The sequence below is a fragment of the Chlorocebus sabaeus genome, chromosome 9 (assembly GCF_047675955.1).
Source record: "Chlorocebus sabaeus isolate Y175 chromosome 9, mChlSab1.0.hap1, whole genome shotgun sequence".
Taxonomy (NCBI): domain Eukaryota; kingdom Metazoa; phylum Chordata; class Mammalia; order Primates; family Cercopithecidae; genus Chlorocebus; species Chlorocebus sabaeus.
In genome coordinates this window covers 16,803,872-16,831,320 of record NC_132912.1, presented here as the reverse complement: position 1 = coordinate 16,831,320, position 27,449 = coordinate 16,803,872, and the positions used below count along the sequence as shown (strand labels likewise).

The following is a 27,449-nucleotide window of genomic DNA, read 5'->3' as shown; positions in this document are numbered from 1 at the left end:
AAGTCTTTAGTAACAGACCCCAAAGAAAAGGACATTTATGAAATGCCTGAAAATAAATTCAGATAATCCTAAGGAAACTCATGGAGATACAAGAGAATACAGCAAATAATTCAGTGAGATCAGGAAAACAATCCATGATCTGAATGAGAAATGCAACAAAAATAAGTGTCATAAAGAACCAAACAGAAATCTTGGAGCTGAGGAATTGTGAGTGAAATAAAAAGTTCAACTGAGAGCTTCAACAACAGACTAGATCAAGCAGAATAATTTCTGAACTTGAAGACAGGCCTCTTGAATTATCCCAGTCAGAGGGGAAAAAAAATAGGAATTTTGTTTTAAGTGAGGAAAACCTATGGGACTCATGCGATACCATTAAGTGAACAAATGTTTGCATTGTAGGAACTTCATAGGAAGAAGAGTTGGAGAAAGGCACAGAAAACCTATTTAATGAAATAATAGATGAAAACTTCCCAAGTCTTGGGAAAAATATGGACATAGAAATTCAGCAAGTTCAGAGGTCCCCAGTTAGATTCAGTCCTCTCTGAGGCACATTATAATCATACTCTCAAAAGTTAAAGACAGAATTTTTAAAACCACAAGAAAAAAGTGGCACATCACACACAAGGGAATGTCCATTAGACTATTAGTAGATTTTTCAGTAGAAACCTTGCAGGTTAGAAGAGAATGGGATGATATATTCAAAGTGCTTAAAGAAGAGGGGCTTGTGGGGAGGAGGAGTTCTTAGCCAAGAATATTATATCCAACAAAGTTATCCTTCAGAAATGAAGGAGAATTAAAGACCTTTTCAGACAAGCAAAGGCTGAGAGAATTTGTCACCAGTAGGGTGACCTTATAAGGAATGCTTAAGGGAGTGCTACCACTGGAAAAAAAGGACAATAATTATCATGAAAACATGTGAAGGTGTACAACTCACTAGTAGAGGTAAATTCATAAACTTAAAATCCTCTAGTGATTTAATGGTGCTGTGTAAATCTCTCAATCCTCTAGTATGAAGACTTAGAAATCAAAATGGTCAAAAACAACCACCACACTTAGTGGCTACAAATATGTAATAAATAAGTAAATCAAAGCAACAAAAATATAAATTGTGTATGGGATTAAGTCTAGAATACTTTCATGCAACCAGATTTAAATTGCTATCAGGTCGATGTAGTCTATTGTAACTACAAGACTCTTATGTTAGCCCCATGGTAACCACAAAGAAAGAAATTATTACAGAATAATAAACAATAAAGAGAAAGAAAACAAAACTTTGCAGCACAGAAAACCACCAAACCACAAAGGAAAATAACATGAGTAAAAGAAAGGGAAGAAGGATCTACAAAACAAGCAGAAAACAAAAATATGGCAAGAATAAATTTTTATCGATATAGCCTTGGATGTAAATGAATTAAAGTCTCAAATTTAAACATACAGAGTGGCTGAATGGATTTTAAAAATAAGACCCACCTATCTGCTGGCTACAAGAGGCTCACATCATTATTAAAGACAAACATAAACTGAAAGTGAAGGAATGGAGAAACATATTCCATGCAAACGGAAACCAAAAGTGAGCAGGTGTAGCTATACTTGCATCAGATAAAGCAGATTTTAAGTCAAAAACTGGAAAAAGAAAAAAAAGGTCATTATGTCATGATTAAAGGATAAATTCAACAAGAGAATATAACAATTGTAAATACATATGCACTCAACCCTGAAACATACAGATATACAAAACAAATAGGATTGCACATAATGGTACAGATCAACTGCAATAGAATTATAAAAGAGAAGTTTGGCAAAGAAATATCAGACTAAAACTGCATCAAAGACCAAATGCACCTAGTAGACATTTACAGAACATTCTAATGGCTGCAGAATACAAATTCGTCTCAATTACACATGGAACATTCTCCAGGATAGAGCACATGGTAGGCCACAAAACAAGCCTTAACAGATTTGAGATAGAGATCCTATCAAGTATCTTTTCTAACCACGATGATATAAAACTTGAAAACAACAACATGAGCAACTTTGGATTCTTTGAAATATGTGGAAATTAAACAACATGGCCCTAAACAACCAGTGGGTCAATTAAGAAATTAACAGAGAAATGAAAAATTGCTTTGAGACAAGAATGCAAACACACCATACCAAAACCTGTGAGACACAGCAAGCGCAGTTTTAAGAGGGAATTGTATAGCAATACACAACTACATTAGAAAAGAAGAGAGATTTCTAATGAACAACCTAATGGTGGAACTAGAATAAGAAGAACAAACTGAACCCAAAATTGATTGAAAGATAGAATAAGGCTCAGAGCAGAAATAAAGACAAATTAACATTCAAAAGATCAACAAAACGAAGAGTTGGTTTTTTGAAAAAATAAGCAAAATCAACAAACTTTTAGCTAGACTGAAAACAAGACTCAAGTAAAATCAGAGATGGGAAAGGAGATGTTATAACTGACACTACAGAAATACAGAAAATTACAGAGAATATTATGAGCTCCTATATGCCAACAAATTTGATTACATGGAAGAAATAGATAAGTTCTTGGATACATACAACCTACCAAGATTCAATTATAAAGAAATTAAAAATCTGAACAGACTAATAACTAGTGAGGAAACTAGTTATAAAAAATCTTTCCTGGGTAAAGAAAATGTGGCACATGTACACCGTGTGGAATACCATGCAGCCATAAAAAAAGAATGAGTTTATGTCCTTTGCAGGGACATGGATGAAGCTGGAAACCGTCATTTTCAGCAAACTAACACAGGAATAGAAAACCAAACATTGCATGTTCTCACTCATAAGTGGGAGTGGAACAAGGAGAACACATGGACACATGGAGGGGAACGTTACATACCAGGGCCTGTCGGGGGTGGGGGGTAAGAGGAGGGATAGCATTGGAGAAATGCCTGATGTAGATGATGGGTTCATCAAACTACCATGGCACATGTATACCTATGTAACAAACCTGCACGTTCTGCACATATATCCCAGAACTTAAAGTATAATAAATAAATAAAGTCTTTCATCAAAGAAAAGCTTAGAAACTGATGGCTTCACTACTGAATTCTACAAAACATTTGAAGAAGAACTAATAACAATTCTCCTCAAAGTATTCCAGAAAATTGGTAAGTGGGGAGTATTTCTAAAATTTTATGAGGCCAGCATTACCCTAATTCCAAAACTGGACAACGATACAACAACAACAACAAAAAAACTATAGGTAAATATCTATGTTGTGAATATAGATGCAGGAATTCTTAATAAGATATTAAACTGAATCCAGCAGCACATTAAAAAGATGATTCACTATGATCAAGTATTACTCATACCATGATGCAAAGGTAGTTTAACTTATGCAAGTCAGTAAGTGTAATACATCACATTAACAGAAAGAAAGACAAAAAAATATGATCATTTCAGTAGATGCAGAAAATGCATTTGACATCCTTCAACATTCTCTCATAAAGACTGTCAACAAATTAGTCATGCAAGGTATGTGCCTTAACACAGTAAAGGTCATATATGAAAAACCCACAGCTAACATCTACTGATTGGGGAAGAGTTTTCTTTTAATATATGGAGCAAGACAAGGATGCCAACTTCTGCCACTTCTGTTCAACATAGTACTGGAAGTCCTAGCCTAAGCAATTAGGGAAGAGAAAAATATAAAAGGCATCCAAATTGGAAAAGAGGAAGTCAGATTGTCCTGTTTGCAGACATGGTCTTACATGTAGAAACCCCAAAGGACTCTACTAAAGAACTGGTAGAACTAATAAATGAATTCAGTAAAGTTCTGGGATACAAAATCAACATACAAGAATCAGTAGTCTTTCTAATGACTAATGTTAATATTAGTTCATTATCTGAAAAAGAAATGAAGAAAACAGTTCCATTTATGATAGCTAAAAAATAATAATAATAATAGTAATAGAAACAAACTGAACCAAATTGAAAGATCTCTATATTGAAACTCTAAAACTTTAACCAAAGAAATTGAAGAGTACACAAATAAATGACAAGCTACTTTGTCTTCATGGATTGGAAGAATTAATATAGTTAAGATGGCCATATTACCTAAAATGATCTACAGATTTGATGCAATTCCTATCAAAATACTAATGACATTCTTTACACAAATAGAAAAAAAATCCTAGAATTCATATGGAACCACAAAAAGGACACAAATAGCCAAAGCAACCCTAAGCAAAAGGAAGAGCCTGGAGGTGTCATACCACCCAAGTTCAAAATGTACAGTTAACTCCTAAAGAACTTAGATTTAAACTGTGCAGGCTCACTTTTATGTCAGTTTTCTTCTGCTTCTGCCACCCCGAAACAGCAAGACCAGTCCCTTAACAGGAAGCCTACTCAACAGGAAGACAATAAGGATGAAGACCTTTATAATAATCCACATCACCTTAATGAATAATAAATATATTTACTCTTCCTTATGTTTATCTTAATGACATTTTCTCTAGCTTTACTGTGAGAATATAATATATATGTAACATACAAAATATGTTAATTGACTATGTTATTGGTAAGGTTTCTGATCAATAGTAGGCTGTTAATAGTTATTTTGGGGGAGTCAAAAGTTGTTGTTCAAGAGTCAATGCTACTACAAAGTTATGGTAACCTAAGCATGGTACTGGCTTTAAAAACAGACACATAAACCAGTGGAACAGAATAGAGAGCCCAAAAATAAATTTACACACCTGTAGCCAACTAATTTTCATAATGGTGCTAAGAACACACATTAGTAAATGGTGCTGGGAAAATTGGATATCCACATGCGAAAGAATGAGTCCAGACTTCTACCTCTTACCATAAAAAAAAAAAAAAAAAAAAACAGACTAAAAATGTAAATGTAAAACCGAAAACTATTCAACTACTAGAGGAAAACATAGAGGAAACTTCACAGCATTGACCTGGAGAAGGGTTTTTTAAATAAGACTTCAAAAGCAACAGGCAACAAAAGCAAAACTAGACAGACAAGATCACATCAAATTATAATGCTTTTGCATAGGAAAGGAAGCTATTAACAGAGTGAAGAGTCACCTAAAGAATGAGAGTAAATATTTACAAACTATGTATCTGGCAAGAGGTTAATATTCAGAATACATAAGGATCATAGCAGCAAAAAAAACCTGATTAAAAAATTGGGCCAACTACCTTAATAGACATGTCTCAAAAACAGACAGACATATGGCCAACATGTATATGAAAAAATAACATCAATAATCATCAAGAAAATGCAAATCAGAACCACAATGAAATACCACCTCACTCCAGTTAGGGTGGCTATTGTTAAAAAGAGAAAAGAAAGTAAGTGTTGGCAAGGATGTGGAGAGAGGGAAACACATTGTTGGTGGGATCGTAAATTAGCCATTATGGAAAACAGTCTGGAGATTCTTCAAAAAATTAAAAATAGAACTACCATACGATCCAGCAATTCCACTACTAGGTATATATCCAAAAGAAATTAGTATGTTGAAGAGAAAACTTCAACTCCCGTGTTTATTGCAGCACTATTCGCAGTAACTAAGATATGTAATCAACCTTAAGTGTCCATTAATGCATGAAGGAATACAGAAAATGTGGTATATATATATATATAATGGAATATTATTCAGCCATAAGAAGTATGAAATCTTCTCATTTGCCACACATGGATGAACATGAAGGAAGTCATGTTTAGATAACCCAGACACAGACACATAACACATGATCTCTCTCATATGAGATCTTTTTTTCTTAATGAAAACAGAGTTGGTATCATTGCAGCAGGAAGTAGAATAGTGGTTACCAGAGACTGGGAGGGAAGGGAAGAGAAGGAAGGATGCAGAGATGTTGACCAGTGGATACAGAGTTACAAGTAGATAGTAGGAATAAATTTTGATGTTCTGTTACACGGTAGAGTGACTGACTAACAGTGAAATATTGTATATTAGCAAACTGCTAGAAGAGAGGCTTTCAAATGTTCTCACCACAAATAAATAAGTGCATGAGGTGATGGATACCCTAGCCACCCAGATTGGATAGTTATCCAGCATAGATATGTATCAAAACATCAAATTGTACCCCCATAAGTATGTATAATTTCACTGTCAATTAAAATATATTTTTTCTAAAAAGACTACCCACAGAATGAGATAAAATATTTGTAAATTGTATATCTGATAAAGGATTAAAATTTAGAGTATATAGAGAACTAAAACTCAACAACAGCAACAACAACAACAAAAAACAACCCAATTGAAAAATGGCAAGGGACTTGAATAACATTTTCCCAAAGAAGATAATAAATGGCCAATAAGCATATGAAAAAATGTTCAACATCTCTATTCATTAGGGAAGTCCAAATGGAAACTACAATGCTATATCATTTCACATCCATTAGGATGGTTACTATAAAAAAAAAGACAAGTATTAACAAAAAGATGAGGTTGGGAACCCTTGTGCGCTGTTGGTGGAAATGGAAAATTGTATGACAGTTTCTCAAAAAATTAAAACTACCATATGACCCAGCAATTTCACTTCTGAGTATATTCCCGAAATAATTAAAAACAGAGTCTCAGAAAGATATTTGTACAGCCATATTTATAGCAGCATTATTCACAGTAGCTAAAATGTGAATGCAGCGCATGCATACATCAACAGATGAATGGATAAGCAAAATATGGTATTTACATTTGGCCCTTAGTATCCATAGAGTCTGCATTCATGGAATCAACCAACCACAGATCAAAAACATTTGGGCTGGGCGTGGTGCGGTGTGCCCATAATCCCAGCTACTCAGGAGGGTGTGGCAGGAGGATTGCTTGAGCCAAGAAGTCCACCACCAGCCTGGGCAACAGAGAGAGACGCATCTCTCAAAAAAGAATCAGCCAATCAATAAATAAAAATAAAAACTGGGGGGGTTGGATGCAGTGGCTCACTCCTGTAATCCCAGCACTTTGGGAGGCCGAAGTGGGCTGATCACTTGAGGTTAGGAGTTCAAGACCAACTTGGCCAACATGGCGAAACCCCATCTCTACTAAAAAATGCAAAAATTAACTGGGTGTGGTGGCGCTTGCCTGTAGTCTCAGCTACTTGGGAGGCTGAGGCAGGAGAATCATTTGAACTGGGAAGCAGATGTTGCAGTGAGCTGAGATCACGCCTCTGCACTCCAGCCTGTGTGACAGAGCGAGACTGTCTCAAAAAAATAAACTGTATGGAGAAAAAAAACAACAAAAATAGCAGAACAACACTTTTTTTTTTTTGTTTTTGAGACGGAGTCTTGGTCTGTCGCCCAGGTTGGAGTGCAGTGGCCGGATCTCAGCTCACTGCAAGCTCCCGCCTCCCGGGTTTACGCCATTCTCCTGCCTCAGCCTCCCGAGTAACTGGGACTACAGGCACCCGCCACCTCGCCCAGCTAGTTTTTTGTATTTTTTTAGTAGAGACGGGGTTTCACTGTATTAGTCGGGATGGTCTCGATCTGGCCTCGTGATCCGCCCGCCTTGGCCTCCCAAATGCTGGGATTACAGGCTTGAGCCACCACACCCGGCCCCAGAACAACACTTTTAAAGGTACATATCTTAAAATATAGTATAAAATCATTTATATCACATTTATATCACATATAAATATCACATTTATATCACATTATTCATATTATAAATAATCTAGAGATTATTTAAAGCACACAGAGGATGTGTACAGGTTATATGAAAATTTACACTATTTTATGTAAGAGACTTGAGCATCCGTCAATTTTGACATCCACAGGGGTCCTGGAACCTGTCCCCCATGGATACTGAGAGGTGACTATATACACAGTGGAATATTAGCCTTAAAAAAGGAAGATAATTTTGACATATGCTACAACATAGACAAACCTTGAGGACATTATGTGAAGTGAAATAAGTCAGTCCAAAAGAAAAAATACTGTATGATTCCATGTATATGAGAGACTTAGAACAGTCAAAATCAGAGAGAGAAACGGAATGGTGGTTGCCATGAGATAAGGGAAAGGAGAAATGGGGAGTTACTGTTGTATGATTTTAGAGTTCATGTTTTACAGGATGAAAAAAGTTATGGAGGCCGATGGTACAGTAGTGTTTGCACAAAATTGCGAATGTATTAATATCACCAAACCATACCCTTAAAAATCGTGAAAATGATAAATTTTATCCCATGTGTGTTTTAATGCAATAAAAAGTGGGGGGAAAACTAACCAGTCAACTAACTAAAAAAGCAGAGGATATTATTTTTTAAAAAGTAACCAATTTAAAGTAGAACCAAAAAAACTAAACAAAAAGAAAAGAAAGTGTATTCACCTAATGCATTACCCGACTAGGGTGTTTTAATTTAAAAATAAAATTTCTGGAGGTAATAGGGCTTTCAGCCCAAAGGGAATGATTCCGATGACAGAATTCTGGGCCCTGTGAGGGAGGTGTGACTTGTTTTTGTGTATAACTCCCCAGTGCTCCTAAATCATGTCACATTATTGATTATACCAACAATATTCAATACCTTTTTACAGGAGGGAGAAAATCTGTTAAGTGTTACATACTGGAAAGACCAAGGCCTTTGAAAGAGCCAGATAAACTGGTTTTTAAATACCTGCCTGGCTGCCTACTAGTCACATGACCTTGAGTAAGAATCCTAAACCCCCAAAATGGTAGTTGCCGCTTCTTTTTTAAGATGAGATCATAAAAATGCCTTCCATGCAAGATTATTGTGACACCCTGGAATAATGTATGCACAGCTCCCGAAATGATACCTGGTACATGGTACACATATAAGAAATAAAAACCAATATTATTATGATAATGATGATTCTTTAGTTGGGGGGTTTTTATCCTTTGTAGAACTTGTGGTAGTATCTAAAAATTCAGATTTATTTTTCAGTACTCTAAATAGATTTAATTTTTTCTTTTATTTAAAATTGTAAAGTTCTTATGTTAAAAATTTTATCCTTGTGAAAGAAAAGAGATTTTTTTAGAGTATAGTCCTTCGGCCAGAAACACCATCATCCCCTAAGAACTTGTTAGAAATGCAAACACTAGGGCTTCACCCAAGACCTATGAAACTAAAAACTCTAGAGGTTTTAGTCATTCTGTAAGACATATTCTGATGCACACTCAAGTTTGAGAACCGCTGCCTCAGTAAATCTGGGAAACAGAAAAGGGTAGCATTTATGATCTGTCATCCAAAAATAACCACTTTAAATTCTGAGATTTTTTTTCCAGTCTTTTCTCTGTTCATATGCATATACACTTATGTGTGTATTTCTTTTAGTCTTTTTCCTATACACCTGTGTATATATTCGGTTTTAAAAAGTTATGATCATGCTATATAAGTTTTATAGCCTTCATTTTGACCTTCAATATTATGTCATGACCATTGCCTCATGTCATTAAATTTTATTTGAAAACATTTTTAATCATATGGCTACATATTACACCATCCTCTGAGTGTCTCGTGAACCAACTCCCTAGACATCTGAGTTGTTTCTAGTTGTTCAGAAGGACATTAGCAACACTCAGTTGAAAATCTGTATTCATAAATCATTGTTAATATGAGTGATTATTTCCTCAGCATAAATTTATTACTAGGGTGGGATTACCAGGTCACACAGTATGAACATTTTCACAGCTCTCAATATAAATTGCCAAATTGCTTTTCAGAGGAGAGGTGCCAGTTTGGATTCTAACCAGCAATGCAGGGAAAATGTTTGTCCATTCCTCTAACCCAACCAACCCTGCTGTATTAGTCTGTTCTCGCACTGCTATAAAGAAATACCTAAGACTGGGTAATTTATAAAGAAAAGAGGTTTAATTGGCTCAGAGTTCTGCATGGCATATAGGAAGCATGATGCTGGCATCTGCTCAGCTTCTGGGGAGGCCTCAGGAAACTTAAAGTCATGGCAGAAGGCAAAGGGGGAGTGAGATGACTCACATGGTGGGAGCAGGAGCAAGAAAGGAAGTGGGGAGGTGCCCCACACTTTTAAACACCCAGAGTTTATGATTACTCGCTGTCACTAGAACAGCACCAGAGGGATGTTGCTAAATCATTCATGAAGGACTGTCCGTATGGTCCTGCCACCTCACACCAGGCCTCACTTCCAACATTGGGGTTTACAGTTCAACATGAGCCTTGGGCAGGGTCACAGATCCAAACGATATCATTCTGCCCTTGGCCCCTCCAAATCTCATGTTCTTCTTACATTGCAAAATACAATCATGCCTTCCCAACTGTCCCCCAAAATCTTAACTCATTGCAGCATTAATTCAAAAGTCCAAAGTCTCCTAAGACAAGGCTGGTCCCTTCCACCTGTGAGCCTGTAAAATAAAAAATAAGTTTGTTAGTTTCAAGATACAATGGAGATAGAGGCATTGGGTAAATACTGCTGTTCCAGTAGGGAGAAATTGGCCAAAAGAAAGGGGCTACAGCTCCCATGGAAGTTCAAAACCCAGCACGGCAGTCATTAAATCTTAAGACATCAAAATTATCTCCCTTGACTCCATGTTCCACGTTTAGGGCACTCTCATTCAAGAGATGGCCTTCCAAAGCCCTGGATGGCTCCACCTCTGTGGCCTTGCAGTGTTTAGCTCCTGTGACTGCTCTAATGGGCTGGCATTGAGTGCCTGCAGCTTTTCCTGGTGCAGGGTTCAGCCTGTCAGTGGATCTACCATTCTCTGGTCTAGAGGTTGGTGGCCCTCTTCTGATAGCTCCAGTAGGCGGTGCCCTGGTGGGGACTGTGTGTCTAGGCTCCAACCCCATATTTCTCCTTCACACTGCTCTAGTAGATGTTCTCCATGAGGGCTCTGCCCCTGCAGCAGGCTTCTGCCTGGACATTCAGGCTTTTCCTTACGTTCTCTGAAATCTAGGCAGAGGCTTCCAATCTTCAGCTCTTTCACTCTGTACACCTGCTGGCTTAACACCACATGGAAGCCACTAAGTCTTATGGCTTGCCCCTCTGAAGCAGTGGCCCGAGCTGTACCTGGGTCAGAGGTAAAGCAGTGGCCCGAGCTGAGCCATGGCCAGAGGTAAAGTGACTGGGATCCAGGAAGTAGTATCCTAAGCAGCAGGGCCTTGGGCCTGGCGCAGGAAACCGTTCAGTCCTCCTAGGCCTCCTGGCCTATGATGGGAGGTGTCCCCACGAAGTTCTCTAAGATGCCTTTGACACTTTTTCCCCATTGTCTTGACTATTAGCACTTGGCTTTTCTTTACTTATGCAAATTTTTACATCCTGCTTGAATTCCTCTCCTGAAAATAAGCTTTACTTTTCTACCACATGGTCAGGCTGCAAATTTTCTAAACTTTTATTCTCTGCTTCCCCTTTAAATATAAGTTCCAACTTCACATTGTTTATTTGTTCATGAGTATGAGCACAGGCTATCAGAAGCAGACAGGCACATCCTGAGTGCTTTACTGCTTAGAAATTTTGTCCACGAGATACCCTAAATCATCACTGTCAAGTTCAAAGTTCCACATATCCTTAGGGCAGGGGCACAGTGCAGCCAAGTTCATTGCTAAGGCATAACAAAAGTGGTCTTTACTCCAGTTCCCAATATGTTTCTAATTTTCATCTGAGACATCCTCAGGCTAGACTTCACTGCCCATATCACTACCAACATTGTGGCCATAACCATTCAAACAGTCTCTGGGAAGTTCCAAACTTCCCCTCATTTTCCTGTCTTCTTTTGAGTCCATCAAACTCTTCTAATCTCTGCCCGTTACCTAGTTCCAACATCACTTCTACATTTTCAGATATCTTTATAGCAGTGTCTCACTCCTCAGTACCAGTTTTCTGTATTAGTTCTCACACTGCTGTAAAGAAATGTCTGAGACGGAGTAATTTATAAAGAAAGGAGGTTTAATTGGCTCACAGTTTCTCAGGCTGTACAGGAGGCATGATCCTAGCATCTGCTCAGCTTTTGGGGAGGCCTCAGGAAGCTTATAGTCATGGCAGAAGGCATGAAGGAGCGAGGTGGTTTACCTGGTGGGAGTAGGAGCTAGAGAGAGAAGGGAGAGATGCTATGCATTTGTAAACAACCAGATCTCATGATAACTCACTGTCACAAGATCAGTACCAAAGATCAGTTGCTAAACCATGAAGGACCACCCTCGTGATCCAATCACCTCCCACCAGATTCCACCTCCACCATGTTGAATTACAGTTCAACATGAGATTTGGGCAGGGATGTGAATCCAGACCACATCACCTGTGAATTATAGTACTTTTGGCTTTATGTTAGTTTGTAGGAGGATATTTTTGAATTGTAAATGAGTAGAATGTACAGCTCGGTCTTAATGAGAGGTTTTCTAGTCATTGTATTGACTTACATCTGTATATTCAGAAGCCCAAATGGTAGATACTGTTTTGGGCCTTCTGTCTTGATTATAGATGTAATGGTTATTATTTTCTAAAGTTTACTCTTCCAATGTTTTGTGCCCCTCACTTGACATAGACTACTATTTTTGTGTAGAGAATGTTATAGCTCTTTCAAAGGTCTTCTATAGAATAAAAGTAACCGGCAATATGGATGGCTTGACAAGCCCATATATCTCAGGCCATAGGGATTAACTAAGTGCTAGAGGACCTAGGAAGAGAAAAACAAGTTGTTTCTGTCTGTAGTATTACAAATCAATTAAACAACTCTATGTATTATTCATATTAAATCTTGCTAGCGGGACAGTTGTGGAAAGGGTCTGAGATAGAATGTTAAGCAAATGCTAAACTAGCCAGATAAATGTATTATTTAGGTGGCAGACCTATTCGTTTATGATAAACAGCCATGGTGAAGGCTGTTTTGTGATAACTTTATTGATTCTGTATAAAGTAATGATACCAAAACATATTTGTTGAATGTGCATTTATTTCAGTTTACGTTGCAGCAGTCAGCTTCTCACTGGGCTTTCTAAGGTACCTGAGGCTCCCTTGGTGCTAACATTTCCGTCTTCCCGGGAGGTTGGAAGGATGTCCTCCTCTCAGCCCCTACGAGCTGGGGAACTTAAAGGAAGTGAGGATCATGGGGGGATGACAAGGAATGGCCGAGCATACCCAGGGAGCACAGCGGAAGACTCCTGCTAGAGAGTCTTGGAAACTCCTGCTAGGTGCAGAAGACTGCTGCTGCCTAGAAATCTCTCAGTCCTCACCCGAGCATAGTGGCTTATGCCTGTCATCCCAACACTTTGGGAGGCCGAGGCGGGTGGATCACTTGAGATCAGGAGTTTGAGACCAGCCTGGCCAACGTGGTGAAACTCCATCTCTACTAACAATAAATAAAATAAAATAAAAAAGCAAAATTAGCTGAGCTTGGTGGCACAGGCCTGTATTCCCAGCTACTTGGGAGTCTGAGGCAGGAGAGTCGCTTCAACCCGGGAAGTGGAGGTTGCAGTGAGCTGAGATCGCATCACTGCACTCCAGCCTGAGTGACAGAGCGAGATTCTGTCTCAAAAAATAAATAAATAAATAAATAAAAATAAAGAAAAGGAAAAAAAAGAAATATTTCAGTCTTCTAAGAAATGAAATCAGTGCTCCTAAATTTTATCTTAACCCTACTTTTGATCACAGACCTTTGCGAATCTTATGAATGGGTGCTTTTCTCAGAAGAGTGCCTCCATGCAAATTTTGCACTCAATTTCAGGGGTTTAAGAATTCCTTGAGGGGACTCTTATTTTAGGCAAACTGTCTTCAAGTATACATTTTCTTCCTTTTGCAGGTTTTACTTAATAGCAAAAATCTTATTTTCTATTTTCAAAGTGCTTTCCAGTTTATGGAACCATTTTGTATGCACGTTTTGGCCCCTGTCCCCAGTTCTATCAGTTGGTAGTGTTATTCTCACTTGGCAGATGAGGTAACTGAAGCTCAACAGAGTGTAAGAATTTGCCCAAGTCAGTGAATGGTTCTTGGGATCAGGAGCCAGATCCACCAGACTTTTGTCCGTTATGTCCTAACATTACCTGAGCAGTAAAAAGGAAATCTGGCAAGCAAAAACAAGATTGCCTCCCACATTTAGAAGAATGATTGAGAAATCCTAAATGGATGCCAGGTTTAAAACATAAATTACTTACTTAACAGCCATTTCAACTTGCAATGTAAGGCAACCTTGGAGGTGACTATTGAGGATGGCACTGTTCTGTTGCTGGTTAATTATATTTATAAGCAACTGAGAGCTCCTTCTATCCCTTCTTAACCTGGACCACAGATATCAAATGGCCAGGAAGAGCACTGGATGGAAACAATGTAAAATGCTATTTTTCTTCATTGACATAAGGACTTGTGGGCCTCTTCACACCAGCACACACTTACATCAGGTGCTGCTTGTGTTGGAACTATTTGTTAGGGTGGTGGTTTTCTCTTTTTTAATCTTTTTTTATGTAAGTTGTACTATCTTCCCCGACTAGATCCAAAGAGTAACCGTTTATTTTAGTATGTATCTTAAAGCAGCAATGCAATGCATGTATTAAATGTACAGAATGCCTCTTTTAAAAATGTGTTGCTGGAAAGGCCAAGCAGACAGTTGCCGGAATGACAGTGTGGCCTTGCGTTCCCCACAGAATAAATTTGAGAGCTGTCATGAGACATCCCAGCTTACATTGCATTGATGATGCACAGAAAGAAAAGCAACCTCAGACCTAGATTCTCTTTCCGCTTAGGGCATTATAGACCGTCATCTATTACGCAGACAGAAGAGAATGGGCCACAAGCGTGAAGTTCACTGCGATAGGCTATACTTAAATTAAGAGATATTGTTTTGTACCAGTTAGTGTGCACCATGTGCTTTGAATTTGTTTTTGACAATTCCCTTTCAATGTACTTTAATATTTTTAAATTATGAGAATAATCCATACTTGTAACAACATGGAATTCTCCAAATCGGTAATTCATGTTTTATCCTTTGCTCTGCCAGTTCAACCTCCTGCCCCACCTTAATTTGAGAAAACCAACATTAATATTTCCCTTATTTGAGAAAATCAACCTTAATAATTTAATATTATTCTTTTCTTCTTTTACACATAAACGTTTAGTCATATATATATATGGATTTCTTCTGTATTTTTTCAGAAATTGGTTGATAGCAAGCTTAGTACATTCTTTTATTTTATTTTATTATTATAGTGATAGACCTCCCTCCAGGTCAGTGCATACAAATAACTCTATTTTAATAACTGAATAGCATTTCATAGTATGGCTATAGCACATTATTCTCCTTATCACCTGGGAATGAAATTTCCGGTTGTTTCCAATGTTTAGTTATTGCAGACACTGTCTGTTACAATATGAGCATTTTATAGGCCTTCTGATCATTTTCCACTCAGTAAAGTGAGTTACTAAAGAAGTGAAGAAGTAGGAACTTTCCAGAGTCAGCCATTTGTCTATAATCATGCACTGCTATAATTAGTAGCCTAGCACATCATAATGAGAATTATGGAGACTTATATGTAGAATCTTTGTCTATGTGGGAGCGTCCCTAAATGTAGCTTTTATTTTGTATTGGAGTCTTTTGTGGTTAGCTTCCATGTGAGGATTCGCTGCAGAGAGGAGGTGATCTTTCAGCTGTTATTATGTCCAATCTTGATCCCTTCTCAGCAAATCAATTACTTGGGTTTGGACAAATCTAGTATAGTAATGATGGACTGTACCCAATCAGCCACTTTTTTTTAAGTTTTACCTTGTTAGACCACAATCTTATATATTTATGAGTGAATGAGAGAGCATGGATTTTGGAGTACATTAATTTAAAAAAGCTCTCTGTGGTATTATTTTGAAATTAGGAAGGGAGGGAATGCTACTTTGATGACATGAAAAATTTGCCCAGATCGCCTCGATTGCTTACTATGTGATAAATGGTGCTGCTAGGTACATGTTTCAGGATTTTGAATACTCAGGAAGAATTCTTAGAGTGTGATTATGGAAACAACCAATTTCCATAAGTGAAAATGAGCATGCTTATTAATGGGGCTGCAATTGCCTATTGCATTCAATCACATTTATAACCAGCAAGGAGAATGAGTGTTTTGCATGATTTAGTGTTTACACAATTGCAGTTGCATGGCAAAGCTTGCTGTACTAGAGGCTTTGGAAAGAAGCGTATGTGGTCCTTTTGTGGGTAATAAAATGGAAAATCCAATTTGCAATTGCAGAATAAGCCTCTGAGTGATATATGATCTTCATAGCAGCATCGGTCAGAGGGTCACTGCTAATCACGGTGCTGCCTGGCTTCCCCAGTGGCCCGCGCCTTCCGACTGAGGAGTGAGCAAAGTGAATCTGTGTCTGGGAGCCAGCCAGCGTGTCTGTAGACGTACCACTTTCTAGCTTATTAGATCCTCTTTGTCACAGTGCTTAATCCTGCTGCCTGATCCTTGTTAGAACACTACCAGAGCGCCGCTCAGCCTTCTAATAAAGGGGATGGGTGAGGGCTCCTAACTCAGCGCACTGAAGCGTGCGGCGTCAGGGCGATTGCAGGCTGACTGACAGCGGGGTGAGATGCTTCCTGCATGTTATTACTTAAAAGGGAACCTACCTCCGACAGCTGACAGACGAGCTCTGCTGAGGCAATGGTAACTTGTTGCTAGGCCAATATGAGTCGGGTGTCATCTTTTCACACAGTATAATGGCCAGCTTTACTCTAATTATATTAACCCTCTTCTGAAATTGCTTCATCCCTGACTGGTGCAGAGTGAGGAAAGAGAACCCAGAGACAAATCGCTTGCTGGGAGGATTGCAGCGCTACAGAAACAGGTATTGTGTTATCTACCGGTGACATTAAGTTGGAAAACAAAACAAGCATGCCCTATTACAGCAAGTCCCGGTTCTAACTCCGAAGAGACATTGCTCTGTTTGGCTCGCGCAGTTTCCATCCCTGTCATTTATAATAGTTTCCTCCTTTAAGGTTTGCCCTGGACATTATACCTGGGTTTCATGGTTCTTTGTTAAAAAGAAAGAATAACATCAAACAGGAAGCTTTTTTCTTTGCTTTTTTCCCCCAGTGAACCCTAATCATTATTTTCTATTGGGCTCCTAAGTTCAGGTAGCTTTAGAAAGCACTTGTGAATTTAATTTAGTAGCATTGCTTGATACTGAAGTAAGCAGATGAGGGTGGGGAGGGTAACCCAGTCATCTGTCCCTTCCTTCCCACTCCCCATCCCAGCTAAAATGTGCAGATGGGTTGGAAGTGATATAAGTGAAGATGATCATGAATAGCCTGTGGTCCTTTCTGTTAACCCTGAGTTGCAGACATTAGCGTGTGACTCCTTTTCCCTGAAGGGAGTATGTCTAGCTCTCATCCAACGTCTCCTGTGTGCTCCAGTTAGCAGCCGTCATTAGCAATCTGTGATGCCTCTGCCGTCTCCACTGGCAGCACCTAAATAGAGACATCACTTGGGATTGACAGATCTCCAGGGGGTTGCAGGTTTCAGACAAAAGGGCCCAGAGAACATGTCTGACCTTTCTTGGCATTATTCTCCTTCCATGAGTGGCAGTCAGGGAGCATAGAACTTTAGTGTATTATTTTCAGAGGATTACCACTGAGAAGACTGCATGCTTAGTAAGATGCTGTTAATAAGTTAACAAGAGGCTGTGTGCGTTCCAGAGTGGTTTTGCCAGCCATCAGTAGTAGAACACGGGTGCTTCTTTCCTGCAGAAACACGTACCTATTCCTTAAGTTTAAGGAGGGGCCTTTAAAACCAGCTTTGCTTATAACATACCTCCAGTTTCAGATGATCGGGGCAAGCCTTGGGGACTCGGCGGAAGCAAGCTTGTGATGCAGGCTAGAGGAGTCTCTTCCCCTCATTACCCCAAGGAAGTCTTCCCAGGGCAAATTTGAAATCGCTGAGGCTTGTGTGTGTCATCCTTCCCGGATCCTTTCCCTGCTCCACGTTGTTCTCATGCTCGCCAAAGTCCCTGAAAATACAGTGTAGTAAGAAATGTTCTGTGCCCAAATGTAGCTGACTTGCCGCCTCTTTTCACTCTTCCCAAAGTGGAAAAAAAAAAAAGGTGTGTTCCTGCAGTTCACCTCTGAACCAGATGTTAAAAGCAAAGCACTTGTGTAAATGATTGAATATCCTGGACGCTTCTTCAACAGAATAAAATTCTACCAACTAGAAGTTCCGACTATATTTCTCATTAGGATAACCAATTTTGCAGAAGAAGGAAAGATATTTAGGGCAAAATACTAACTAGAAAATCCCCTTAGCTTAGGAATTCATTTCTGTCCTATTCCATAAATATGCAGTTTATACTTTCATGGCTTCTGCTGCTTTTTTCTCATCCACTTTGCAATACATGTATTTTTTCTTTTCTTTTTTTTAGACGTTCTTGCTCTGTTACCCAGGCTGGAGTGAAGTGGCGCCATCTCGGCTCACTGCAACCTCTGCCTCCCAGGTTCACGCAGTTCTCCTGCCTCAGCCTCCCGAGTGGCTGGGACTGCAGGTGTGCACCTCTGCACCTGGCTGATTTTTGTATTTTTAGCAGAGGCAGGGTTTTGCCGTGTTGGCCAGATTGCCATGTGGTCTCGAATTCCTGACCTCAAGTGATCCACCCACCTCGGCCTTCCAAAGTGCTGGGATTACAGGCATCAGCCACCGCGCCTGGCCAAGAATACACATATCTTTTCCAACCACCTCAAGTTTATTTTTTTCATAGTTGATTCTTTGCTGATGTCTGTGGGCAGAGATTAGAGGCAGGAAGATGACAAGATGTAAGCATAGGCTGTTCTCAGGTGAATGTTTTAAGACATGTTGAGCTCGAGCACTGCCATCCCCACCTGATGAGGACATTGCTGCACCGTGGTCACTGTTGTCTGGTTTGTAACCCCTTCCCTTACCAGCCCTGGCTCCTAAGCACGATGGGCAACATACCATTGTGCACATAAAATACGACACGTCAGAAATAGACTTGTTTTTACATGGATGGCTTCTTTCCAGGAATGTATATTATATTCATTTTTAGGAAAAGAGAAAATTGGAGAAAAAAAAATCGTGAAGGAATTATATGGAAGACAAGATATATTGAGTGCAGCAAACTAGATTTTAAGAGGAAATAAGAATTATAGAGAAATGTAAACAAGGGGTCAGTTTCATTCTTGGGACTCTAAAACCCCCTCCCTAAGTAAAGATAAAAACAAAGATCGATGGCAGCCCCTTGCCAACAAGATCAAACCCAGGTGAGATACTCAGCTAAGCAGAATGCATACCACTAAGGGTTTTCATTGGCCCTAGGCAGCTTTCTGACTCATGGTTTAGAGAATCAAGCTCACTGATTTCCCAAGTGACTTAATATCTGACTAACGATGTTTCACCATTAAGATGAGGAAATTGACAATATTGATAATCTTGGAGAGAAATGGATCTGCTTATTTTTGTACCGAGTGCCAACAAATTCTTAGTAGCTTTGGGAAGATGATGAATTACTCTATGTTAATATTTAGTAGTGTCTATTTTCTTTAAAAAGATTCTGTGAAATTGTAGTCATTTTTCTTTTCTTTGTTTTTCTGAATAGTTGCAAGTTCATAGAACAAAAAGGAAAGATTCAAAGTATCTATTATTTTGTTTTAAGGAGCAATATTGCATTATCTTCCTCATAAAAAATTTCATTTATCCTTTCATTTCTGAAGCTCAGATCAGCTAGGCAATGATTTGCTTTGTGCTATACTTGCATCCCAGAATATGTTTTCATTGTCCTGAGTTACCGTCTGTGAAAACATAGGCAGTAGAGCCTGGGAACAGCAACAACATGTAACTTCAGTTGTGTTTTAGAAAGAATCATTGCTGTATCTCTAGGTTCAAACAGTCCCAGGCCATGGATGAGAAGTCTGAAAATTGATATCCTCAGTAGGACTTTTAGGGACAACCTCCACATACATCCCTGCTGCCTAACTTCTCTTTCTCTGTTTCTCATTTTCATAGGTGAGTGCATTTTAGGAAGTTCTTTCACGCATTGCCTTTTCCATTTTTGAATACATTAAAAAAAAAAAAAAAAAACAGTCAACTGGTCGTCAACAGAGCATATCCAGATAAGGGGTGCTTGCTGGCTTTTTTAGGCTACCTTCATTAACTCAGCCTTATCTAGATTGATATGTAACCTGATAGCCTCACCAAACACTGTAGGAGTATGAGATTGGCTGGGTGTGGTGGCTCACGCCTGTAATCCCAGCACTTTGGGAGGCCGAGGCGGGCGGATCACGAGGTCAGAAGATCAAGACCATCCTGGCTAACATAGTGAAACTCCGTCTGTACTAAAAAAATACAAAAAATTAGCCAGGCGTGGTGGCGGGCACCTGTAGTCCCAGCTACTCAGGAGGCTGAGGCAGGAGAATGGCGTGAACCCGGGAGGCGGAGCTTGCAGTGAGCCGAGATCACGCCACTGCACTCCAGCCTGGGCAACAGAACGAGACTCCATCTCAAAAAAAATGAAAATAAAAAATAAAAAAGAAGGAGTATGAGATTAAGCATCAGCTTGAAGTCTTCACGCTGGCTTTTTCATCTTGGGCATGTTAGTTAATTTCCTTAAGTTTCCATTTCTTTACCTACAAAGTAATATTAGTATCTGACCTTACGTATTGCTGGAGAATGAAATGAGGAATGATTTTAAAAGGTCATTAGTCTTTAACACTGCCATGTTAATGAGATTCATTTAGGGCTGATTGCGAGATGTGCTTATGCTCTTATACTTGAGTGACAACAATTTGACTTGGATAACATTCCTGTCTTTCTCCATTCATACGCTGTCTTGATTGATGAAAAAAGTGATGTTGATCAGATTGGGTCCAGATCAGCCAGGACAAGGCGTGATGCATACTGACATTGTCAAGACAGAATTTCAAGTGGTTTTCATATTATCACTTGTCTTAATCTTGAACAGGTCATTTTTGTCTCTGCAGCAAATATCTCCTTCCCTCCGCTCTGCTTCCCTTTTCCATCTGTCTTCTTTCTTCCTTCCTTTGTTCTTAATTTCTTGGGCCAAGGTACTGTCATGACTGTGTACCTGTGATGACTCAGGTTAAGAAATTTAAAAGACATCAAATGATCCGAGAGGTACTTAGGGTTTGATTTAGGGTACTTAGGCTGTGTTTACTGAGAAGGACTTCTTAGACCTGCTCTGTATTGGATGAAGTGACCTTCACTTTTTTTTTTTTTTTTCTTTCCTCCAGGAAACTTGGATTTAACTGGTCAGAAGCAGGTATTCAAAGCAGAGAACAATCCCTGGGTGACCCCCATTGCAGACCAGTTCCAGCTTGGTGTGTCCCATGTGTTTGAGTATATCCGTTCTGAGACATACAAATAGTAAGTAGACTCTGATTTTCTGAAATAGTAGACTGTGATTTTATAGTATTTATAATTATGTCTTTAAAAATATGTGACAGTATCCTATTGGTGGCAGTTAACACTTATTATTTTAAAATGTTCTATTAAAAACTGCATGTTGGCCAGGTGTGGTATGGCTCACACCTGTAATCCTAGCATTTGGGGAAGTCGAGACTGAAGGATTGCTTGAGCCCAGGAGTTTGAGACCAGCCTGGGCAACATAGCAAGACCCCATCTCTACAAAAGAAAAAGAAATTATCCAGGCATGATGGTGCATGCTTGTCATTGTAGCTATTCTGGAGGATTACTTGAGCCCAGGAGATTGAGGCTGCACTGAGCCGTGGTCATGCCCTGCACTTGAGCCTGGGTGAGAGAGCAAGACCCTTTCTCAAAAGAAAAAAAGAAAAACAGCATGTGGTCATTGTCTCTACTTGTAAATTGTTTTTTATTGACATTTTCAAGGGAATTTTTACCGATTTTCTTTAGAGAATTTTTGAGGTATTAGTTGAATGTTCATGGCACTAAAGAAATTCACCATTCAGATGAGAACATATTTTTTTCTTCTGTGAATGCAAAGAATTACAAGTGTTCTGAACAAAATTGTTAAGCAGTTTATTTATAAAATCAGTAGAGAGTACTAGCAATGCGTCATTCTATTACAGAGAAGCTTTTACTCTAGTGAGATGATAATCTCTTAGAGAAAAGGAAAAGGCAGAAGAGGAAGCGGAATCTGCCAGCTTAAAGTCACAGCACCAAAATACCTCAAGTCCTCACTCCAGGTGAAAGGAGTTTGTGCAAAACTGTCCCAAAAAACCTCACGATTCCTGCTTCTTTCTTCCTCCACGTGTCAAGGCTGAAAGGAATTCTGCCACTTCCACGTGCTTCTGTTGTTATATCTACCATCATTATTTTCCTACCTTGTCCCAGTCCCCAGCTGCAAAACAGTCATTTATCACAATGTTTGCCTGACCCCAAATGCTGAGATCTAGTATAATTTTAAGCATCTACAAAAAAGACAAAAACATCCATAGTTAAATGTAATCTGTTTTTGTTTCCGGCATCAACTTTTAAAATTTATTTTTAATTAAGTAATTTATTTTTTTAAGAGACAGAGTCCCACTGTATTGCTAGACTGGAATGCAGTGGCATAGTCACAGCTCACTGCAGCCTCAAGCACCTGCGCTCAGGCAATCCTTCCACCTCAGCCTTCCAAGTAGCTGGGACTACAGGCACATACCACCATGCCCAGCTAATTTTTTATTTTTTGCAGAGACGGAGCCTCCCTGTGTTGCCCAGGCTGGTCTCAAAATCCTGGTGTCAAGCAGTCCTACTACTTTGGTCTTCCAAAGTGCTGGGATTACAGTCATGAGCCACCATGTCCAGCCTGGCACCAACCTTTGGGAATGTCCCAACTATTGGAAGAAAGATAGAAGATTGCTAAAGGTCACATTTAGTTAAGAGTTTCGTTTCTTTTTTTTTTCTTGATATCAGAAATATGTCCCACACTCAATAAAACTCTGTGAATCTGTGCCAGGCCAGTGGGTCAGGATTGATTGGCAGGGCAGAGCCTCTGTCCAGAAATGACTGGCTGCGTTCCTGTAGTCTTGCAGCCTGAGCGCCATGCTCCTAGTCAGACATTGCTGTGGCCATGTTTCCACCAGACAGAAACAGAGAAGACAAGCTGTAAAGAATAATGGCCTGCCTGAGCACGGTGGCTCACGCCTGCAACCCCAACACTCTGGGAAGCCAAGGCGGGTGGATCACCTGAGGTCAGGAGTTCAAGGTCAGCCTGGCCAACATGGTGAGACTAAAAATACAAATATTAACTGGGCATGGTGGAGGGGCGCCTGTAATCCTAGCCACCTAGGAGGCTGAGGCATAAGAATTGCTTGAGCCAGAGAGGCAGAGGTTGCAGCGAGCTGAAATTGTGCCACTGCACTCCAGCCTGGGTGACAGAGCAAGATTCCATCCCCAAAAAAAGAAAAGAAAAATGAACAATCGCCTTAAAACGAAATATACTAAAACTGCCAAAATGATACCATATCCTCCTATATAAAAGCAATGTAAAGCATGGTTTAGATTATTTTAGACAATACTGTGACACTTACAGTATAAGTCTAAAGACTTACCTTAAGGATAAAATGTGAGATAGGTATAGGATGTGTAATAATTGTTTCATAAGCCATATAGATATGTACAGTTATTACAGATTCAATCTTTTTTAAAAAAAATACGAATATAGCTCACCCTTGGAAATTAGTTAATTATGAAAATGTGTGAAAATATAGTCACAATTAGCAGATTATTGTTTATCTTGTTCCTTTCAAATTGTTAATCATTCCTATCATGAGTTTTAGAGGGCTCTAATTTTTTCTTAGTAAATGGGAAGCTATTTAGAGCTTGGTTTGTACGGTATCTTGAAAAAAGTTATTTTGTATATGATAGTATACAGAAAAATACATGAACAAACTCCTAGCCATCTGCAATTAGAGGAAATTATTATTCTGGTTAACAGTTTTTAATTTTCAATAGATGAGTTTATAATTTACAGAGGATGAGAATACATTGCATATGAAAGTGCTTTTAATTTTAAAAGATTAAATTGTGAATTTATGGATTTTGTATTACCTCAAAGTAATTCTTAAGCAATTAATCACCATTCTGCACTGTTATAGACTATTTTAATTTATTTGAACGTGGTTAGGATTCTGGATAAATGAGAGGTATTATAACATAATTGGTATATCTGTTTTTATGTCTATTATTAACATCCTATTTTGGGAGGTTGGCGTAGTCTAAGCAATGTGTCTGCTAACTTTTGCTGTTTCATTTCCTCATGGAGACTTGGATTACTTTTTATGCAATTAAGTCAACATTCAAAAGCTTTGGTAGGCTGGGTGCAGTGGCTCACACCTATGATCCCAGCACTTTGGGGTGAATCATGGGGAGATTCACCATGAGGTGGGTGAATCAGTTGAGGTCAGGAGTTCAAGACCAGCCTTGCCAACATGGTGAAATGCCATTTCTATTCAAATTACAAAAATTAGCCGAGTGTGGTGGTGGGCGTCTGTAATCCCAGCTACTAGGGAGGCTGAGGCAGGAGAATCGCTTGAACCCAGGAGGTGGAGGTTGCAGTGAGTTGAGATGGCACCACTGCACTCCAGCCTGGGTGACATAGTGAAACTGTGTTTCAAAAAAAAGAAGCAGAAGCTGCAGTAAGCATAGGAGAGCCATTGCCCCCTTTCCACTGGGACCAGTTGCTTCCATAATGGCTGCTTTTAGGGGCATCGACATGATCCTCTGCTGGGAGGTCACAAGGGACATGAGCTCTGCTAGGGCAGGGGCCTGCTGTGAGTTCTCTTCTCTCCTCCTTGGGAAGGAGAAGAGGGTTGATTACTTTGTGTATTTGAGTTGTTTGGCCTTCTCTCATGCTCCTGTAGTAGCCGTTGTCATCCCTTTGTCAAACATACTAGCCCAAAATATGGACCGTTAGCCGATAGGACAATAAGTCAAACTTTTAGTCATTAAAAAAATAATAATAACTGTACAAAATGCCACTGCTGTGTTTCACCAGATTAACACACACTGATTTTCAAAATTAAGGGCCTTCTTTATATGAACAGATCTGTACTATATTAGTATATCCTCATATAATTAGAACCCAACTCACCTCTTGGTTTGAAGCAGCCATTTCATAATTAGGGAATTTTTAATATCCTATCTGAAAAATATTATGCAAATCAGCAGGTACTTGGTGACTTTAAAAAAATGTTTTATATGTGGCAGCCTTTGGGGGGAGGCAGTTTATTCATGATACTCATAGTTTTTTTAAAAAAGCAAATTTCACATTCATTGCCATAGTTTTTGGTCTTCTATTCTAAAACTTATAGTTCCTACTTTTCACTTCTTTGTCTCAGTTGTTTAAGCCGCGTACTTCCCCTTTATTAAAGGCAATCCTTATATATTTATGTGTTGCAGATATGTATTTATCTGTCTGTCTTTAGACTACCATTGAAAGCATACTTTTGCTTTTGGCACTTAAAATGCCTGTGAACCTCCTCCTCCTTCCCCCACCCCAACCCCTTTTTTCTAACCAGTTAACCCATTACCTAAAATGAGAGAAATAAAGAATGAAAAAACTTACCGTAATGTTTTCATTCATGTCTGTGGTCAACGTTCACAGTGACCTTCCTCGGGGCACATCCTCAAGTTCTTCTGAGTCTAGGGCAGAGAAGATGGATGATCTGATTTATAGGCTCTAATGGACTCCAGGGGGAGACATGGATGCTTGAAACAAAACAATGAATTCGTGTGTCAGCAGAATTAAAATACTTGGAGATGACTTAGCTTCATGAAGACGGGAACTTGTTCCATTAAGCAGGAGGGGTGTGGCTGGTAGGATGTTGAGGTATAGTACTTCAGAGGTGGCTCTTTGGAAGTGACATTTTGGGGCATTAATCATGGCCCCTTCATTGTGTCTCAGGTGGAAGCTGCTCTCTGTTCATCTTTCGTGCCTTCCACAGGGGAACCTGTTGGCTGGTGTCATTGAGTTGCTGGTTAACATAAAATGACGTGCTTGGTTGGGTGGTTGAAGCTCACATCCTACGCACATCATTATGTTTTTAAACTGTTGCTGAGTTATACAATCATGTGTTAACTCTTTACTTGGTGGTGGTTGTCTCTTTGACCTCTTTTATTTCTGTGAAGCAGAATTATGATGGAATACTCACAACTTGTGAAGTTTCCAGAAGGTAGATTTTTTCCCCCTAGGAGCGACAGTCAGGTTGAAGTCAGCACCTTGACAAGATTCTTTGTGAAAGGGGGTAACTCACACTTTCCACATTTCCATCAAGGAACGTGGATAGCAACTGCAAGCCATTTTAAAAGCTGACAGGTTAACTCTTGTCAACAAGTTAACAAAAGAAGAGGTTTGACAAATGTTATGCTGAAAATGCATCCGTTGAAAGAGGTATTTGGCAAACAGGCGTCATCGTGAAAACTGCAATTTGCCAAGCATGGCAGTCCTAAAGCCTCATTTCCAGCATGGCATCACTGAAAAGATGCTTCCTCGTCATTTCTGCCTTGTCTTTTTCACCTTTCTTTTCTCTCTCCAGGAAAGTTCCCTGCTCATTTGGTCTTTGTGTGTTCCATTTTTTTAACCTTAAATGAAGTCCAGCCATACTATTATTCATATTAGTTAACAGAAACATTTGAACCAAGCAGTCTGGTGAATGGTGGGAAACTATGAGATAAAAGCTGAGAATTCCTCTTTATTAGAAATCTAGCCAAATAAACCATACTGTTTGATTTATAAGGCATCATTCTTTTGGCTGTTGGTTATTGTTTTTCACATGGTTTTACTTGTGAAATTAAAGCTAAGTAATGTTTTATTTTTCTTCTGCACTCTGTGCAAACCTGTTACAAGCTATAATGGACATAAATGGGCTTTATTAAACAACTACTATATCCTCTAATGACTGCTGAGTCAGTGGCCTAGAAATTCTTTAAATAACTTCACTGATATAACCAGTTCACCAAAAAGCTAGGGCATTTCAAACCTAATAGGTGAGCCCATTCATTTTAAAATAGCCCTTCACTGTAGGAAATTATCTCTAAGAAAAGCTTAATAAACATATGATGAAGTGTAAATGGGTGCACAGAGCTAGCAGATGGTTTTATAAATATCTTCACAAAGATGGAGGAGAGGGTTAAATTTCCAGGATCTTTCTAGTGGTTAGTAAATTGAGCATAGTGACAATCAGTATGTAGAACAATGTAGACTCTTCTTTTTCATTGCTGTATCTGAAAATAGCTCAAATTAAGCCACAGAAAAACATTATTTCTGTGTAGTAGACATAAAAATGAAGAACTATTTTTCTTTAAAGCTTTTTTTTTTTCCCCTTAGAGACACAGTATCACTTTGTCACCCAAGCTGCAGTGCAGTGGCACCCTGATAGCTCACTGCAGCCTTGATCTCCAGGACTCAAGCAATCCCACTGCCTCAGCTTCCCTAGTACCTGGGACTACAGGCACACACCACAACGCTTGGCTAGTTTTTTATTTTATTTTTTTGTGGAGATGGGATCTTGCTATGCTGCCCAGGCTACTCTCAAACCCCTGACCTCGAGAGAATTTCC

The 27,449-nt window shown here is 39.1% G+C and overlaps 1 protein-coding gene across 3 annotated transcripts in view; it reads left to right on the top strand.

The window, feature by feature from the left end:
* The window catches only part of RSU1 (Ras suppressor protein 1), a 230,777-nt gene that overhangs the window by 103,452 nt on the left and 99,876 nt on the right, over positions 1-27,449 (top strand). For all 3 annotated transcript variants that reach the window (XM_008002372.3, XM_037983371.2, XM_008002375.3), the window contains one exon: positions 21,159-21,291. In XM_008002372.3, coding sequence (XP_008000563.1) covers positions 21,159-21,291 — 133 coding nt within the window. The remainder of the gene's footprint in view (positions 1-21,158; positions 21,292-27,449) is intronic.